The sequence below is a fragment of the Bombus huntii genome, chromosome 18 (assembly GCF_024542735.1).
Source record: "Bombus huntii isolate Logan2020A chromosome 18, iyBomHunt1.1, whole genome shotgun sequence".
Taxonomy (NCBI): domain Eukaryota; kingdom Metazoa; phylum Arthropoda; class Insecta; order Hymenoptera; family Apidae; genus Bombus; species Bombus huntii.
Genome location: NC_066255.1, coordinates 2,764,181 through 2,785,153, shown reverse-complemented (window position 1 = coordinate 2,785,153; position 20,973 = coordinate 2,764,181). Strand labels below are relative to the sequence as shown.

General features: G+C 40.4%; 1 protein-coding gene across 1 annotated transcript; it reads left to right on the top strand.

Annotated features, from left to right (window-relative positions):
* Positions 1 to 990: 990 nt before the first annotated feature.
* LOC126875313 (homeobox protein Hox-A4) lies at positions 991 to 14,447 on the top strand. The gene is made up of 2 exons (XM_050638168.1): positions 991 to 2,935; positions 11,352 to 14,447. Exons 1-2 carry the CDS (start codon positions 1,993 to 1,995, stop codon positions 12,038 to 12,040), a joined length of 1,632 nt encoding a protein of 543 aa, XP_050494125.1. The 5' UTR covers positions 991 to 1,992; the 3' UTR covers positions 12,041 to 14,447.
* The last annotated feature ends 6,526 nt before the right edge of the window (positions 14,448 to 20,973 follow it).

Here is a 20,973-nt window from a genome sequence, read left to right as displayed (position 1 = left end):
TGCAGTGAGACACTTGTAGAGCACTAATATAAAGACGCGGTGAAAGAACGCCGCAGCCATTACTTTCAATTTGGTCCGCGTCGAAACGTCTTACGTAACGCGTGATTCCGTGTGTACAGCGGCCGACCAGACATTCTGATAATCACGCTCGCCGATAGACGATCGACCGTGAATAGTTGCTCCATTGATAACCTCGTTTTAACAAAGAATATTAGCAGCCTAATGGACCAGCGGACCAACGAAAATAGAATATTTGCATTAGTAACGTGAATTCGAGAAATAAACAAGAGTTTGATATTTCGCGAGCGAGTCACGCTCGTACGACATTTTCTATTTACTCGCTGTATATTGTTAAATGGCTATTCCACCGTACCTTCGCACATCGCTCTATTCATTCGTAATTACACTGCGAATTTCTCTAGAAATTTATGGTTTCATCAGCGGAAATACGATAATGGTTTCTAAATAGAGATTTGTTTCGCTACTTAAATCAATTATTTTACCTAAGATACGTTGCGCATTTTAATTAGACGCATTGTGTAAATATCCGCACATTTAACGAATACGCAGCTTTGCTCGAACGATCTAACGCATCTATTACTAAGAGGAACCTCCAAATACGATAAAAGCCGCGTCACCCTAGCGACATCTGCCAATTAGCATGGTGATATCATTTAACCGCCGATGTGACGATCTCAATAACGTTAGACAGCATCGGCGTGGTTTTCGTCGAGCATTGACCATGCTGGCGTAAGATGGATTTCAGAAGGATGGAGGCGGGTTAAGGAGATCCGTAGGAGTGACTATACCGTTCTAGGTACCCTGGAGTATGGCCCCATAAGGGCACAGGATCCACGCTTTCCGTGGCAGGGGTTGGTCTCGTGCTTCCGCGGAGTGGGGTTAGCTGGCGGCAGAGTAAGAGGAACGACGAGGAGAGGGGGTGTCCCGGCTCTCGGCAACGGCTCGAAGCCAGCCGGTCTCGTTGGACCTGGAGGGAGTTGGGAACAGAGTTGCCGGAGTTGCCAGACGAGTTTCTGCCGAGGCAGGACGAGCTCACTTTCATGGCTCTCTGACAGCTTGGCCGGCGGTCGATGGTGCCTATGTTCCTCGGATCGAATCGCTTGAAAGAATCAGTGTGAAGTGAATGGGATCGATCGGAGTTTGAGAAGGTGTCATATGGTGATCGGATATTTCAGCGGAATTGAAGATTTAACGAGCGATTGGTAGAACTTTTCCAATGCATCGAGGACATTGATCGAAAGTTAGAAAGATTATCGTCGGTAAAATAGTGTAAAGTGTGTATGATTAGGAAAAAAAATTGTAAAGAATTCTAACGTCATAGAGAACGAGTGCGTAGAAGAGCTCTGGTGACCGTCGCTCGCGAAGGAGGCACGAAGAAAGAAGTTGGTGCACCTGCCGCAGTGGTTCTCGTGGCGCCACTCACGTGTTGCATGCGTGCCGCGCTATCCATCATGGTCGCAAGCTTGGAGCAGCTCTGATTGGTCGGTGCCGCGGTCACGTGGTATGGTAATTGGGCTTCGGTGGGCGGGAAGGAGCGAACGAGGCCGCGGAGCTTCGTGGAAGATCGCAAAAGTGGCGGAAGGAGAGGAGAGGATAAGCAGCTGTCCACCGGGAGTCTGCTACTCTCCGTGGTCTTGCTCTTTTCGCTCGTTTTCTCTCCCCCTGTCTTTCTCCCTTTTCCGTCTTCTGCGTCTAGACGCGGTACCCTTTCCCCTCCGGTGGAAAAAGTCACCCTGCTCGCGGCGGCAGAGAGGGATGTCGGCCACGGGCCACAGTGCAGTGCGGTGTATACGCTTCCAACAATGAATATCATCAACATGGAACCGTGAGATTCTATGAATTAAACCTGGAACGTCGACGGAGGGTCGGACGAACTGAAAAGGTACCGTGACTACCGTCGATCATTGTTTGGCGTGTAACGAGAGTCGAATCGTGGAATCGGCCGTCGCGAGACGAGAAGTCCACGCAAACATGAGTTCGTTTCTCATGAATCCATCCACCGGCGGTGGATATCATCATCACCAGCACCAGCAGGCAGCTAGCAGCCATCATTTGGCCGCGACTTCCGTGATGGTGGATCCAAAGTTTCCTCCTAGCGAGGAATACAGTCAGAGCAACTACATCCCGTCCACTGGAGCGGAGTTCTTTCCCGCCAGCGGGGGTGGTCACCACTTGAATCATCCGCAGTCTCATCAGCTACAGTACGGTTATCATCAACATCATCATCAAGCGGCGTCCACTCCTTATGGAGCGTCGTCCGCGGTGCAGCTAAACGGCGGCTATGCCGGCTATGGTAGCTACTATGGGCCGCATCATCCTCATCATCAAGTGCACGCCGTTCATCACGCGAGCCTGCATCCTCATCATCACGCGGTGGGCGCCTTGGCGATGCCGCCGGAGGCTCAACAACCGCCGCTCACGTGCCCGTCGTCGATGCAGAACCAGCAACAGCCACAACAGCAGCAACCACCTGTGTCCGCATCGACTGTTCTCGGCTCCACTCCGCTATCACCGGGTATTATGCAGAATCATGTGCAGCCGCCGGATAGTCTTCAACATCATCAACAGCCGAGTCAACAGCAGACACCGCACGAAAGTAACGCGTGCAGTCCGGCGAGTTCTAGTCAGCTGCATCGTGACAACTCGCCGGATCTTCAGCAGCAACCGTCTACCGGTCAACAGTCTCAACATATACAAAACTCGCAACAACAGCAACCGACGCAACAGCAACAACAGAACCAACAGCAGTCGCAGCAACAGCATCACGTGGACGAGGGCTCCGATCAGGATGACATGGAAGATGATCAAATGATGGACGGGTCGCCGGGCATGCTGGAGGATGAGGAAGAGGAAGAGGAGAACGGGGACCGTGTGATTTATCCGTGGATGAAGAAGATTCACGTTGCTGGTGTCGGTGAGTTGGAACTTTCAACGCCCCTTTTTATTCCTACAACCCAGTGACGACGAAGATTGAGCAATTGTAGCATGGTAGCTCAATTTAGACAGGTCTCACCACGAAATATGCTATTTCCAGTTATTTGGCGATTAAACGTGCAGGCTTTAATTGAATTTTAATTGATAGTTTGGAAATTATAGGTTAGAAAATGGCACGATCTTTGTCCGACGGAACATGATGACTCTATAATCCCAGTTTTTACTACTTAAAAAACGTACTATTCGTCTATGTTCCATTGTCACATAACCTATTCTGATATTCCGTATACTCTACCGTATTATGCTACATATTCCATTGTATTATTCAGCTTTAAACCAGTTTCTTTGCCTTACTTCAGCGTGTTCTCAGTTTCATCGTGTTTTCTGACAATCCGATTCATTGCACGTGTTCGCTTTTTTGTCGTTATTAGCTCATTATTAAACGTCTGACGATAAAAACATAATCGCCATGTGTTTACCGCACGCCACCGAGCGCATGACGAGAGTTCGGAAGCGATGTTGCAGGATTTACCTGTGAAACTAATACGCCGAGGCCGCAAGGTGACGCGTTACCGACCAGTCGGAAGACTGATGGGCTGCAATTTATCGTTCCACCTTCCGATCACCTGTGCGAGATTTTAGAAGCCTACCCATTTACCACCTATTCGGTTACGCTTAGTGCCGCTATTCTTCATCTCGTATCACACGTCAACTTGAGAAATAGCGAACTTTAAGGGCGATTCTAAACAGAAATATTAGAAAAACAGACAAATCGATGGAAGGTTTATCCTATTGTTAGAAATAGGTTTTAAGCATAGACGCGTGTTATACGATCTCGATCATTTTTTTTCTTTCTTTTTTTTCCATTTTGTTTACCTGTTTGTAGCTGGTTCGCGTTACAAACAGATAGACTTTCCACTAAGAAGCTTCTAATAATAAACGCATAAAAATTACTCGCAACTTGTTATATTTCTCGCACGAGTGAATGTCGTCTGTCTTGTTTTTTAAGAAGATCGATATCGAATAGAAAATGTCGAGGAATTACACGATAACATAGTACACAAGCTTGCAATACTATTCATTGGAAACGCGGCGTGAGGAATGGCATGAGTGGTACGTGTAACGAACGTTGCCGTCTGCGGCAGGCATTTCGCAGAAGGATTATGAATCTACAAAGGGAATTTTTGCAACGTAATATGCCAGAGAATTGGGCTGCCTTTGCAGCCTCAAATTTCTATTCCGTTTTGACCGGGGAAAGTGCTGTTCATTCCAGCTTGCAAGTATTTCGCTTTTCAGGCCGTTCTACACGGATACTATCGAACCGGAATATCATAATTCATATTTCCAGGTAACAAAAAATATCATCGATGAAAGAAGCACGGCGCACCGTATGCGAAACAAGTTTTTAACGCGTCGTTCCACCGTAACAAAGGTTTTCTTCCTACCTTTTTTCCTCAATGTATTGTAAGCTCCGTTGGAATCGAGCTATGGCTAGTTGAAAGCTCGATAGTTAAGAAACGATTGGAAAAATAGCTTTGAAAATTATTTGAAAATTATTCACGTATCTGGATATTTTTGGAAAATTTTATTTCGATTTTATTCTTTTCTTGTTTCATATAATTTATCTGGATATTAAAATATGGCGCTTTCTTTAATTTTGGTTATATGGTTTTCAAAAATGCTTAGAATATTCTTCTATATAGTTTTATATAGAAATTGTTTACCAAAACTTACGTAGAAGAAAGCAATATAATTCTAATTCGTCGTGGCGAACAATCTTACGGGTCATATTCTTCATTTTCTTGCAAGAAGAGAAAGTTCTATCAACTATCAGTATCAGCATATCATCTATGACATTTTGTGTCATAACTAGACTGAGGATATTTATGTAATTTTATATTGTTATAAAGTTTAAAGAAGTTTAAATTGAGAATTGTTTTATGATTTACAAATTACAAGTACTTTGCTTCCAATAGCTGATATCTTTTTGTACATTTCTGTACCTTTAAATTACCCACAAATGCACAGAAAGTTAATTCTATCAGCTATCAGTATCAGTATATCATCTATGACATTCTGTATTATAAATAGTCTGAGAATATTTATGTAATTTTATATTGTTATAAAGTTTAAAGAAGTTTAGATTGAGAATTGTTTTATGATTTACAAATTACAACAAGTATTTTGCTTCCAATAGTTGATATCTTTTTGCACATTTCTGTACCTTTAAATTACCCACAAATGCACAGAAAGTTAGTTCTATCAGCTATCAGTATCAGTATATCATCTATGACATTTTGTGTCATAACTAGACTGAGGATATTTATGTAATTTTATATTGTTATAAAGTTTAAAGAAGTTTAAATTGAGAATTGTTTTATGATTTACAAATTACAAGTACTTTGCTTCCAATAGCTGATATCTTTTTGTACATTTCTGTACCTTTAAATTACCCACAAATGCACAGAAAGTTAGTTCTATCAGCTATCAGCATCAGCATATCATCTATGACATTCTGTATTATAAATAGACTGAGAATATTTATGTAATTTTATATTGTTATAAAGTTTAAAGAAGTTTAAATTGAGATTTGTTTTATAATTTACAAATTACAACAAATACTCTACTTCCAATAGCTGATATCTTTTTGCACATTTCTGTATCTTTAAATTACCCACAAATGCACAGAAAGTTAATTCTATCAGCTATCAGTATCAGTATATCATCTATGACATTCTGTATTATAAATAGTCTGAGGATATTTATTTAATTTTATATTGTCATAAAGCTCAAAGAAGTTTAGATTGAGATTTGTTTTATGATTTACAAATTACAAGTACTTTGCTTGCAATAGCTGATATTTTTTTGCACATTTCTGTACCTTTAAATTACCCACAAATGCACAAAAATTAGTGTAGTTAGTTAGAATTCCTCCTTTTGTCTCACCAATATGTTGCAGATGTACATATTTCAAAAGTGGCACAACTGAAACAAATTCTTTAACTATTATTAGAAGTTTACCAAAATATGATTTAATACTAAATACTTAGTTGACAGGAAAATAAACTCCAACAAACAATAGTCAAATATTTTAGTAATGTTCCATCCTTGGTCCTGGAAATCCTCCTCTGGTGATCTTCACGTTCTTCCAACAAAGGTCTGAATTATTTTAATTTATGACACTTTTGAGATATGTTCCATCCTGAGAAAATACTGCAAATATTTATGTAATTTTATATCGTTATAACAAATTAGAAGCTTCAAAAAGTTTAAATAGAGATTTGTTTTATGATTTACAAATTACAACAAATACTCTACTTCCAATAGCTGATATCTTTTTGCACATTTCTGTACCTTTAGATTACCCACAAGTGCACAAAAATTAGTGTAGTTGGTTAGAATTCCTCCTTTTGTCTCACCAATATGTTGCAGATGTACGTATTTCAAAAGTGACACAACTGAAACAAATTCTTCAGCAGAAGCGAATAACTATAATTAGAAGCTTACAAAATTATCATTCGATACCAAACGCTAAGTTGACAACAGAATAACCTGCAACAAACAATAGTCAAATATTATTTCAGTAATGTTCCATGCCTGGACCTTGGAACCCTCCTTTGGCGATCTTCACGTTCTTCCAACAAAGGTCTGAATTATTTTGATTTGATACGATATGCTCGATCCTGAGAAAAGAATCGCAAGCTCCAAATGCATGCTCGCGGAGCGTCGTCATTTTTATCCGCAGGAGTATCATTTTCGCGCATAACACGGTCCTCGCTTTCACGTTCAGTGCCGGTGAAGTCTGGTATGCGTGTCCGACGGCCTGTCGGAGACTGCAATCTCTCCCCCTTTGGATGTTCGAAGCTCAGCGACCGGACGTTGCTGTTAGGAGGGGCTTCTCGAGACCGTCGGTCAGCTTCGGAATGGAATGTGTCTGCACAGATTCTAAACTGAACTCGCTGCCATGCTTCCTCTATCGTGCTCCTACGGACCACCAAGGAACGCATCTAGCATGCCACGCGAGGATTGACGTCGCTTGTGATACGACCAACGAATCGATGCACCAATCTCTTCTCGTGTGTCACCTTCGTCGCGACCTGAACCGATGCTAGTGACGAGCCACGATGGTCACTTCTGATATCGAGTCTCGGTTACAACTCTTTAGAAGAAAACCATAGAACTACGATAGAGGCTTGTGATAAGGCGAGAAATAAATGGGGTGTAAAGTGGGCGAGGAAATTGTACTGTAGAATTTTGTTTGGGTTCATCGAGGGATGTGCAATTCATGATATCAGCATTTAGTGATTGTCTTCATTATCTGTGATTTTTCACCTATGCAATAGGCGTTGATGCTCAAAACAATTGAAATAATTGGGTTCAATAGACAGTTGGTTGAATCAGCTTGCATCAATAAATGGAATTCTTCTATTCAGATTGGAGTTCATTTAACATTGGAGCTCCTTCAACCTCTGCATTATTTATGATTTTTCGTTTATGTAATAGAATTTTAAATTTATGTGAATAGAATCAAAAGTTATTTTATTTGATGCTAATTAACATTTTTTAAAGTTTTGCTGTAGAAGCTTAAATAATAAAAAGTGATCAGAAGAACAGAGAGTGATGGAAGGGGTTGAAAGGGTGAGATAAAAGTATACTACAGTTGGGTCATCCAAATTTAATATGGGGGTTGTGAAGAGCACAAAACGATTAGAGGATTGTTGTTTGTCACTTTGATTTTTACACCCACTTCTTATGACTGTGCATTTTTTCTCAACGACTACCTTAAAGTCAATCTTCATCGCGGTATCAGACGAATAACATGTCAATTTATCAAGCACATGAGACTTTCTCGCTTCTGTTCGTTCAATTGTGTAACGTCGCTCAAATGATGGCATCTAAAATAATGCGAAGATAAGAAGTTTGATATTATTTGGATATTGTATGATCTTATTTGTAAATTTGGAATATTGATGACTATATAATATTTATTATTGTCTCTGGACTATGAAAATACCAAATAACTTCAGACTTGCACTTCTTCAAAATGCTTTCTTCTGAACAACTTACTTTCAATTTTACTGTACATACAATTTCCATATTGTTTCACAATCAAAAGGAACCATTTGAATTTATCAAATGTATGTTGGAGTATCAAAGCAAATCATCATTCTTTTGACTAACTTCAACTTGCTCTTCTTCAAAATGCTTTCTTCTGAACAACTTACTTTCAATTTTACTGTACATACAATATTCATATTGTTTCACAATCAAAAGGACCAATTGGAATTTACCAAATTTATGTTAGAGTATCAAAGCAAATGATCATTCTTTTGACTAACTTCAGCTTGCACTTCTTCAAAATGCTTTCTTCTGAACAACTTGCTTTCAATTCTACAATGTACGTACAATATTCATACTGTTTCACAATCAAAAGGAACCATTTGAATTTATCAAATGTATGTTGGAGTATCAAAGCAAATCATCATTCTTTTGACTAACTTCAGCTTGCACTTTTTCAAAGTGCTTTCTTCTGAACAACTTGCTTTCAATTTTACAATGTACGTACAATATTCATATTGTTTCACAATCAAAAGGAACCATTTGAATTTACCAAATTTATGTTGGAGTATCAAAGCAAATCATCATTCTTTGACTAACTTCAGACTTGCACTTCTTCAAAATGCTTTCTTCTGAACAACTTGCTTTCAATTTTACAATGTACGTACAATATTCATATTGTTTCACAATCAAAAGGAACCATTTGAATTTATCAAATGTATGTTGGAGTATCAAAGCAAATCATCATTCTTTTGACTAACTTCAGCTTGTACTTTTTCAAAGTGCTTTCTTCTGAACAACTTACTTTCAATTTTACTGTACATACAATATTCATATTGTTTCACAATCAAAAGGACCAATTGGAATTTGCCAAATTTATGTTGGAGTATCAAAGCAAATCATCATTCTTTGACTAACTTCAGACTTGCACTTCTTCAAAATGCTTTCTTCTGAACAACTTGCTTTCAATTCTACAATGTACGTACAATATTCATATTGTTTCACAATCAAAAGGACCAATTGGAATTTACCAAATTTATGTTGGAGTATCAAAGCAAATGATCATTCTTTTGACTAACTTCAGCTTGCACTTCTTCAAAATGCTTTCTTCTGAACAACTTGTTTTCAATTTTACTGTACTTACAATTTTCATATTATTTCATAACCAAAAAGACCAATTTGAATTTACCAAATTTATGTTCCCATTCTTTTGACTTTTTGCCTAATAACTTTGATAATCCTGCTGGAATTTCAACGAGTATTTCAGTTATTTGGCGCTCGAGCCACACGGCCTTGAAATATCGGTCAGCCGATTGGAAAATGTAGAGTCAGTTGTTTCAGCGTTTCACTGGAGAACGATGGTGTCGGTGCACGTGTTACGCTTCTTTATCCATTGCGATCGGTGATCGCGCGTTCCATGAAGTCGAGCGTGTGCCACCAGACGGTGACACGTCGCCTCGAGACTATCGGCAATAGTACAAGTCTTAAAATAATGATGCTTGTCACTGGTCGAAGCCTGTACTCGTTCGAAAGCTGCAACAAATTTAACATTCAGATAGTACGACTTGAAAATGCTCACATGGATGCACGTTATTAATTGTCTGCTGTGTTTTTACTTCCCATTTGTTATCACGATTCACTTTCGGTTCTTTTTTTTCTTAGCGATTAAATAAACCTTTATTACACACGAAAATCTTGAACAGTATCTCGAGATTGTTAATTTTGAATCATCCAGTTAGAGTATTCAAGTTTCTTGAAATAGAATTATATTTATACTTTAAATGTAATAGGTGGAAAATCGTGTTATAAAGAAGAAACGTCAAGAGTGAGAGAGAATGTACGATAAAAATCCGATTGTATTAAAGAATTCATTCATCGAGTTATTTCTTAAGTCGTTTCTACACGTGTCGCGGATAAATAAGAAAAATCGATTGCCGCATATTAACTAGAAAAATCACACGATAACATCGGCGTGTAATTGCTTGAATAATCGCTTGGCTATTCGTGGCGTGCTATTTTCTAATGACAGATAAGGTCGAAACGATTACTTGCTAAAACTCTGTAATCGTACAGAGAAAGCTAATCATATTTATTCATCATTGAATATAACTTCTGTTATTAAATAGGTTTGGGAGTTTGGTTTTTTAATGGATTCACGCAGATTCAAGTTTTACGTTCTATATTTCACCACCATGTACCAGCCATCTGAACACATCGGATACACTTAGATAAATAACACGTGGTCGACGCGTAAGACAATGCAGCGTCGTTAGAAGTCGTACCAACTTAACTTGTAGAAACTAGCGATCATACCAACTTAACGTTTCTCAACAATTTCAAGAATATATTATATCTAATTTCTCGTTATATTCTCGGTCCCCTTAAAAACAGCCATATTTAAACATACGATCTTAATAAATTCGACCAGATTTTGGTCTCTGGAAACTAGTCAGCTAACTTCACTCGATTATTTCTAATTTCTCGCTATATATTCTCGGTTCCCTTAAAAACAACCATATTTAACCATACGATCTTAATAAATTCGACCAGATTTTGGTCTCTGGAAGCCAGTCAGCTAACTTCACTCGATTATTTCTAATTTCTCGCTATATATTCTCGGTCCCCTTAAAAACAACCATATTTAACCATACGATTTTAATAAATTCGACCAGATATTGGTCTCTGGAAACCAGTCAGCTAACTTCACTCGATTATTTTAATTTCTCGCTATATATTCTCGGTCCCCTTAAAAACAACCATATTTAACCATACGATCTTAATAAATTCGACCAGATATTGTTCTCTGGAAGCCAGTCAGCTAACTTCACTCGATTATTTCTAATTTCTCGCTATATATTCTCGGTCCCCTTAAAAACAACCATATTTAACCATACGATTTTAATAAATTCGACCAGATATTGGTCTCTGGAAGCCAGTCAGCTAACTTCACTCGATTATTTCTAATTTCTCGCTATATATTCTCGGTCCCCTTAAAAACAGCCATATTTAACCATACGATTTTAATAAATTCGACTAGATTTTGGTCTCTGGAAGCCAGTCAGTTAACTTCGCTCGATTATTTCTAATTCCTCGTTATATTCTCGGTCCCCTTAAAAGCTACCATATTTAACCATACGATCTTAATAAATTCGACCAGATTTTGGTCTCTGGAAGCCAGTCAGCTAACTTCACTCGATTATTTTTAATTCTTCGTTATATTCTCGGTCCCCTTAAAAACAACCATATTTAACCATACGATTTTAATAAATTCGACCAGATATTGGTCTCTGGAAGCCAGTCAACTAACTCCACTCGATGTCTCTGTTTGGTTCTTGCAGCGAACGGCTCGTACCAGCCAGGGATGGAGCCGAAGCGACAGAGGACCGCGTACACGAGGCACCAGATCCTCGAGCTGGAGAAGGAATTCCATTACAATAGGTACCTGACGAGACGGCGACGGATCGAGATCGCTCATACCCTGGTGTTGTCCGAGCGGCAGATTAAGATCTGGTTCCAGAACCGGCGTATGAAGTGGAAGAAGGACAACAAGCTGCCGAACACGAAGAACGTGCGCAGGAAGAACGCGAACGGTCAGACAGCGCCGCCGTCTGCGAAACCGGCTAAGACGCCGGCCACCAGATCGAAATTGGCAACCGGGAACAACAACAGTCAAAGGAAGAACAACAACAATTCCCCGTCGAGTGGAATCGACGCTAGTTTGGACTCGGGCGTTGGTTTGACGGACATGGCAGACGTGCACGCGGTCAACGCCGCTCTTCCGCATACGAACGTGGTTCATCCGAGTTTCCAAGGTCACCCGCATCCTCTGGCCCATCTTCAAGCACAGCTGAGTCATCATCATGTGAGTGGCATGATGGAGGGCCCGACGGGAGGACCGTTGGGACACATCGGTTCCGGAAGTATCAGTCCTCTTGCCCCGGCGACCAGTCCATCTGGACTGTCGCAGGTCTCCGCGCCCATTCCGCCACCGGCGATCAAGTCCGATTATGGGCTAACGGCGCTGTAACATCCGTCCGGGGAACCGGACTGTTCAAGTCGACTGCCCGGCTTTGTTGGTACTGCTGCCCAGGAGTTCGTTTCTGTTTGGTCGTAAAAGTATTCGTTTTCAATTCGTTAGCTATTTATCGAGTGAGCTGAAGTTTCACGAAACCATCGAACAGATTGGGCGAATGGAAAACGAGGTGGACAAGTTGTTTCAACGATTGAAGAACAAAGTTGGCTACTACTGAACGCATCAGGGTAGACACTTAAAGAGGAAGAGCTGCGTCATCCTTTGATCCTTGCTGCAACGAATCATTGTTTGATGGATGATCTGCCGGCAAGAAAGAGATTCGAGTAGCCGGAAGCGCGGATCCTCCATTACAACCAGCGGCGGTTCTCCAGGACGAATTCTGGCATAATCTTGCGTTGGCCTAGAAAGGAACATCAGTTACTGGAACGTGGTCTAGAAGGCACGGTGATTCGCGCAAATCGTCTATTGTGTCTCAGTCGAAACAGTGACCTGAATACACAAAGGATGGCACTGAAGTTTCCTGCGGTCTTTCTCCTTCCCAACACGGCTGAGTCATCATCATCTGGATGATACGGCGGACGATCGAGCGGCTGGTCTGGTAAAACAAATGGGCGCTCACGATGTCGCTTACTAATTTTTTTCACTCCCGGTGCTCTCTGACCGTTGGAGTTCACACTGTCTGTGACAGCAGCGTCGAGGTAACAGGGATGCTAAACAACGTCTCGCGCTAGGTCTTCGCAAGTAAGAAGTACATGGCGCGTACTTGAAGACTGAGTGACGATGTCGAGGACGTTTGTCAAGTGTCACTAGGTGTAGAAAACAGGGTGCAGGATTTACAAGCTCTGGTCAGGAACTGATAGACACGGGACAGTTTATAAAAGAGTGTGGAAAGATGTGAGTTATCGTTTGAAACCTCGTGAAAGAACGTCAGGCCGGACAACTGGCGAGTGTTCGTGCGTACCGTTGAAGAACCGCAAAGTTTCTTCTTTCTAACGATCGAATTCTCTGCGTTTCAAAAGCTTCTTCCCTTGCATTATTTCTATTGGGTTCTTGTAACATTGAGAGTTCTGCGAAAATTGATTCAAAATATTTCACAGCACACTATAAGGGTTTTCAAAAGTCGAAGCTTCGAATCCAATCTTCCACTATGACTCTTCCGATAGATAACCGCTCCTCGATCCAAACGTAAAAAAGGAGATGGGAAAAAGGGGTCGATTCGTTCCACGACGCGTGAAACTGTACATACACCTGGATAACGTACGCCATGTATATAGTCGTGTAAAGAAATTCTTATTGCTATGTGATTAAAGTGCATCGTATTTCGTATGTCATTACGTAAGTGTGCGGTCTTAGTGTCTTAAGTATTCGATAGGGAACTGTCACAGAAGGTTCCAGCCACGGAAACACATTTATGTTCAGCAAGCGTGGACTCGTTTCTTCGCGTAGAAGGGGAATTCGTTTCAAAGGAAATGTACAGTGACGCCTGCGTTTCGATATGAACGTATTTATGCAAAAATAAGAGAGACAAAGTTAATAAAGTAGTGAAGAAAATAACTGAGAATATTTGTCTGTAAATATCATGCGGATTTAGCTGCGTTTTCTTTCACTTTAGCGAAAGAGCTAGAACTCCACTTCGCAAGATCCTATTCCCATAGAAACTTGATTTTCCCCGTTCCTTTTCAAATTTCCTGTTAACAGGCCCGTTCGTTTGTCCAATCGTTGTTGAATTTGCCAGAGTTGTTTGCTTATGGAACCGGAGTTCGTTGTCCGGGGCAAAGTGGAAACTTCCTGTACTCGTCGGACAGGGCGTAGCGAGATCGTCGGACCGAGCCAGGCTCTGGCCAAATCTCCTGAAATTCACTTGAAGCTCGCGTCACGTGCATGTTGTAAATAATGCTGCGAGATATCGTCTATTTTTATCGAGAAAGTATACCGAACGACCAATAACGAGGATTTAGGTTACAAACAGAAAAAAAAAAAAGATGTAGCAGGTGGCGTCAAACGAATCGATGTATTACGAGAGAGAGAGAGAGAGAGAGAGAATAGCAATGAAAGGTTGATTTAAATGCACGGAGTCGCTGTGACGATATACCAAAACGATGTTTATCTGATTAAATATAAGAATATAGAGATATTAAGAAACATTAAACACGTTCTATCCCGAGTGAACGAGGATGAAAGGCGATCCTAGTGTAATTAGCCAGTTCTAAGCAAGCAAGTGCACGAGTTTACAAGAACGTTCTATTAAGTGTGACATTATATTCCTTGACATTCTACCGATATAATGTATATAGCCTGTACGATAAGAATCGGCACACTTCGATAATTATCTTTATATTGATCGTAGTGATCGATTAAGATACAATCGTGAAGTAAATTCAATCAATAAATAAATGTTTCGTAATTTACAATAACGTCGTGTTTCCTAAAAAAAAAAAAAAAAAAAAAAATCGACATCCTTCCATCTAAATTTGCATCGAAAGAATTTTGTACTTTTTTTTTTTTTTCTTAAGAATCCAGTGATTCTATTAATGTCAACTTATCGTTATCGTATCGGGCATAGCCTAACTGGTTTTTAGCGAACTATTATCATCGGTTTAGTTGCTTCTACGTACTTAAGTTGCGCGCATTCTCCTCCTCCCACCCCCTCGCCCCCCCTGCTCTCCTATTCGTCGTTATCGCGAACGTGAAAAATGAACATTTCGGTTATTATAGATTTATTATGTGGCGCATTCTTATCGGTTTTTCGCGCGATACATCATTCGAAGCAGGAAACAAACGATAGCCAGCCGAGTCGAGGTAAACTTGTTAGTTGACGGCGTTGACAGTATCTCATCCATATTACGTATGCAAAGTTGCGTGCATATATTTACCGGTTTCATGGAGAAGCCCGCATAATAAATCATTTGCCTTCGAAAAAGGAATACACGGATCGGTGGAAAACGCGCGAGAAAAATAACGAGATAATGCCACGTATGAATCATTCTGATAAAACCGACGAAAGCGCGTAACGTGGCCTTTGATAGCGGACCCTCGGACGACTTAATGCCGCGAAAAAATTCAATTGTCCGCTATCTTCTGCACAAACGAAACGTCAATTTGTTACGAGGCAATCGTTTCACGCTGTGCAGCCCAATTTACCGTCAACCACGGGAAATGGCTTTTCTAGCGCTATAGGGGCTCGCTAGAACTCTACATCAGTCAATTTGAGATTCCATGGGTTTATTAAATAAGACAGAACGATGACTAGCACATTTCGACGAATATTTGACGAACGCTTCGGTGAAGGCAATTCGACTCTTAAAAGAAGGAAAAATGGCCAAATGGTGACGACCATTGTTGCCAGATCATCCAATTTCCAACGTTATCGCGAAGAAACGTTAGAAAACGACCAAGTAACGATCCTTGTTAAATAAATTCTTTAATTTCCAGCAGCAATGGTTACCGTTCCGTGGTCATTTCATTTCCTATGTCGTCGTAAAGAAATAGTTAAGAAACAGCTAAGTGCCAATGACTATCCTTCCTAACCTAACCTAACCTAACCTATCCTTGTCTAATTTCCATCATTCGCATAATTCTTCAACTCTATTTTATTATATGCACACGTGCCATTTTAAATATCAAATTCTATCGACAAATTCGGCGCCAGTTCTCCATAGCAGAGATATCGATTTCTTACAGTGGGGACATTCGACACATACGTAACGCAGTATTACGCTAGCAGTACAGTTTACGAGCATCGAGGGGACATTCTGTTGGGTAGCCTGAGCGCGAAAGGGGTTCTCCAACGGGTGCCGTTTCTCCTATATGCGTACGCGCCCATGCGTGCAACACTGTGGCTGTTGCGCATGCGCGAACACGTGCGTGGTTGCCGCAGCATGGACTGGGGATATGCCGCAGCAGCCTCGAAAAGAAGGGTGGCACCCGGAAAGCGAATGAGGGGCCGCCTGCACGACCCTGCCTCCGCCCATGCAACCAGCAGCCCAGCCAACAGTCGAGATAACCTGCTACCACCCAGGATCGAAAGTCAGACATGGCTCGTTGCTGCTTTCGTTTCATGTTTTCTGGAATAATCGCGTCGCCTGTCCGCGATGCGACGTTGTACGCCACGTTGTCATTGCGAACGACCCGGTGCTCCGGAATTTTTTACCATTTGGGCGAAAGTAGGCGTTTCTCAGGCAAATGATATTTACAGTATACCTCTTTCGTATTTTCAACTGTGCTGCGTTCGTTTCATCATTTCCGAGTATTTGGTGAATGTTAAGAAACATGTCAGGGATACGAGAAAGCTCTCGTTGTGTTAAACTCTTCTTAGAACTGAATTTTCAATGGAATAGAACTAGTTTTCAATGGTTGATAATTTAAGAACGATGGGAGGTTAAGATCTATGGAACATAGAACCATTCCACAATGAAATTAGGAGTGGCAGACGATTTTGTGTTGCTGAAAATTGGGAATGTTTCAGTCCACGTCCTGAAACAATACGTGTCGTTATTCCATCGATCTGTAAAACATCTTCAATTCAACTAAGATTAATTCGAACACGGTGTACGATAGATCCATAACGAATTTCGAACTAGATTCCCTAGTTTTGGGGTAAAAAGCGAAGGGAATCAGCAAGCGACACGGTTACCAGCAAGGTTCTCGAGGAGGAAGGAAGCACACAAGAGCAGCTAATTGCAAGATCTATACACTGATCCGCTATCCACGGAGCGACCTACGTTCTCTTCCGGTCTTGAATACCCTTACAAGCCACTCTCGGATATAGATCGTGTTGGGCGTGAATTAAGGTAAATAGGCTGACCGGTTGATTGTCCTGAACTGGGTCTTTAACGGACTATATCCCTCGAATTACTTGGCAATTATTTGTCTCTACATCGAAAAGGCTCCATTCATTGTCGATATTGGGACATCTACCTGCTCGAAAAGGCAAACAAATTTTTCTTTAGTCGAAATACAGGCATTTGCAACGGAGTTAAGGCACAAGAAATACAAGAACGCAGTTAGAGATAATATTAGGCACAGCAGATAGATGAGAGTACAGTAATTTGATCCGAGTATACTTAGTTCAAAATGAAGTGCAATGTTCTGTAGTGTTTTATAAATATTATAAGGCAGAAATAGCAGGTTTACAATAAAAAAGATAGAAGCACTGAATGGGTAGATTAAAAAATGGGAAATCTTGGAAGAACGACAGATACCTTGTTCCTACGTGACATTAAAAATCAAGGGACGATCTTTGTTGCAATTTCCTTCTACTCATCCAATGTGTCCCTGGTCTCTTTGGGGGTGGGAACAGACAGCGACACTTTACGAACGCGAAATACCTTCCGGGCCGGTTATCAGATCCTCCTTACGATTCGTGACCCTATTTTCAGGCGGCGTTATGCCACCTACACGCCACGTTCCACATTCGTTGCGCCAAGACAAATGATCCGTATGCGTCGGTCATTTCGCCTCGCATCCGCCTGGCAATCGCGCGATCTACAAGCTGTACGATGTACGGTGTACAGTGGGTGGCCAGTGAATCGCTCGTTTGGCAAAGTACGGGGACAAACAACGTGAAATTCGCGCCTTGTCTCGCCCCCCACCACCCCCGCAGCTAAGATTTAACGGGTTTCTGACCACACACTTCGGTTGCGCAACATTGCTGCGATCAGCCTAACAAATGGTTCGCTGGGAACCATCAACGTTGCACTGTTTAAGTCGATTGCAACTTTGGGTTGGCGAGAAAATGCATTTTCTTGGACTCGTCCAAGCGTCGATCGACTTTTCTTATCGCAAGCTGACGCCATTGGAAAATGCTACTTTTCGAGGACTGTAACGCGACAATCGAATAACTTAAAATCCTTGCTTCAATGTAAAATTGAAAATTTGAAAAGAAGGACAACAACTTACGTCGAAATTTTGAGCCTACGAAGAGAAACGTTTAATTATACGCCGAAATGTGAAGTTCAAAGTTCTCAGTTAAATTTCTGAAAAATATTTGACGAATGAATCGGAGAAGTTGGAATAATACTCCGTTGGAGTATTGGACAAGACTTCCTGGAGTTTTTGAGTAGATTGGAAGATTTATGATGAGACGTAACAAGGTTGCAGTTGAAGGTAGTGCGGTTGCAGCCAGCACTTCCTGTTGAGATAAGTGGACAGCTGAGGACTCGGGAAAGTGATTGCAGTTTCTGAAGCAAACGTTGTCTGACTTCGAAATTGCACGCCTACTGCATTCACCAAAACCGTACTTTACTGTCATTTTTTCAACTTCCTATGAACTTTTGCTTTATCTCGCTTTCTATTTAGATAAGTTTATCCACATAGGACACGTGGCGTTCATGTTGAGAATTGTGGATCTTGATAGCCGAAATAATGGTATAGGAACACTAAATTTACGCTTGGAATTAATATTAGAATAGTAATATATTTATTTGATGGACGATTTCAAAGATATTCATCGATACACACTTGCACGCGTCTCAGTACTTTCTTCCATACCCGACTGTTTACCGACTGTACTGTTTACATTCATTTGTTTCGTAAACGCCGCGCACACACATACTTCCACACACTGATATTTACATACAAGTATCACTACTACGCATCTAACCTAGTCTAGCACATAAAATTACACGTATCTCAATAATATTATTTTATTGAATGAGGTATGATCCCTAAGGCTTAGTAAATAATCACTCATTCGATATGTCTTGTGTTTGAAATTGAAGCTTGTCGAGAATATTGAAATAAAAATTAATATAATTTTCATTTTCTGTATGGTAAGGTTTCTGTTTCCTTGCATTCGTGATACAATGTCTTCTGTTTGTAATATCAATTTTTAGAGAACGTTGAAACAAAGATCGGTATAAATTTCATTCTGTGTCTTTCATTTGTATTATGTTATAGTCACTGTTTCAATTGTATTAGATCGTCCGGAGTTTCTTTCCTTTCATAAGGTGATATTAGATGAACAACAATTTGTGTTTTATATTTATTGAGAATTTTGGATCTTAATAGCCGAAATAACGGTATAGGAACACTAAATTTACGCTTGGAATTAATATTAGAATAATTATATATTTATTTGATGGACGATTTCAAAGATATTCATCGATACACACTTGCATCGTCTCACCACTTTCTTCCATACCCGACTGTTTACCGACTGTACTGTTTACATTCATTTGTTTCGTAAACGCCGCGCACACACATACTTCCACACACTGATATTTACATACAAGTATCACTACTACGCATCTAACCTAGTCTAGCACATAAAATTACACGTATCTCAATAATATTATTTTATTGAATGAGGTATGATCCCTAAGGCTTAGTAAATAATCACTCATTCGATATGTCTTGTGTTTGAAATTGAAGCTTGTCGAGAATATTGAAATAAAAATTAATATAATTTTCATTTGCTGTATGGTAAGGTTTCTGTCTCCTTGCATTCGTGATACAATGTCTTCTGTTTGTAATATCAATTTTTAGAGAACGTTGAAACAAAGATCGGTATAAATTTCATTCTGTGTCTTTCATTTGTATTATGTTATATTCACTGTTTCAATTGTATTAGGTCGTCCGGAGTTTCTTTCCTTTCATAAGGTGATATTAGATGAACAACAATTTTTGTTTTATATTTATTGAGAATTTTGGATCTTAATAGCCGAAATAACGGTATAGGAACACTAAATTTACACTTGGAATTAATATTAGAATAATTATATATTTATTTGATGGACGATTTCAAAGATATTCATCGATACACACTTGCATCGTCTTACCACTTTCTTCCATATCCGACTGTTAACCGACTATACTGTTTACATTCATCTGTTTTCGAGACGCCACGTACACACATACTTCCACACACTGATACTCGCATACAAGCATCGCTACACCGCTACTACGCAGCTAACCTAGTCCAGCACATAAAATTATACATATTTCAATAGTTCAATATGGCTACTGGATAATTCATGGTTAGACTTGGTGTTCAGTAGCGCGGCGGTCGGTCGAATTTGAAAACAGCAAAAATGACGGGGATTCGAGCGATCCCCATTATGTGTAATTGGAGGGGATTAACGAGTCACGACTCCATTTATCAGGGCTCGTAATTACAAAGCATCCCGCTTCTCTCTCTCTTTCGTGCCACCCCTTCTCGCCGTGGCGCGTTCATCGCGTCACTTTACGCTCGCTCCACCGACTGACTGACATCCCCCAGAGGCAGTTTCGCATCTCAAATACACATTAGGCTGTAACTAAAGATAACAGGAGCCCCGTGTCGTCGACGGGGGAGCCCGGTGAAATTAGATTCGAAACCCGCAGACACCGCGGACACCTCGTCACCCTGTATTCGATCACCGCTGAGATGCTAATCGTAACTCCGGGAGACCTGCATCATTTTACCGGAGAAACGATGGAAATATGTTTTGAAAATTGACGGGAGTTGTAAACGATGGACGATCATGCGAATTGCTTGAAACCGTTCTTGTTATGTACAAACAATTATCTTGGACTTTGAAGAATAGATAGCTATATATAAAGGAGTAATCAGATGCTGAAATTTCTGAATTTGAAAATACACAATTGGGCGTCTATCAATTGAAGTGAATTAAATAACATTGAATAGAACATTGAAGAAGATTGTTAGTAAATTTTTAGAAGGATGACAATATGGTCAAAAGACAACAGAATGAAGAAAAATGAACGCTGCTGTAGAAAGCTACATTTCGGACCTTGCATTTGATTGACTTATTTTTGATTCAGTTAGTTTCGTATATCACACTTGGTGTGTTTATTTATATAAAATTCTCGAAATTGTTACAATGTCATCAAGATAAGAATGTCTGGAATATTTAATAACGCATAAACCATATTCAATAAGTTGGTTGCAATGAAAGACAAAATCAGTTACAATACTGGGACAATGT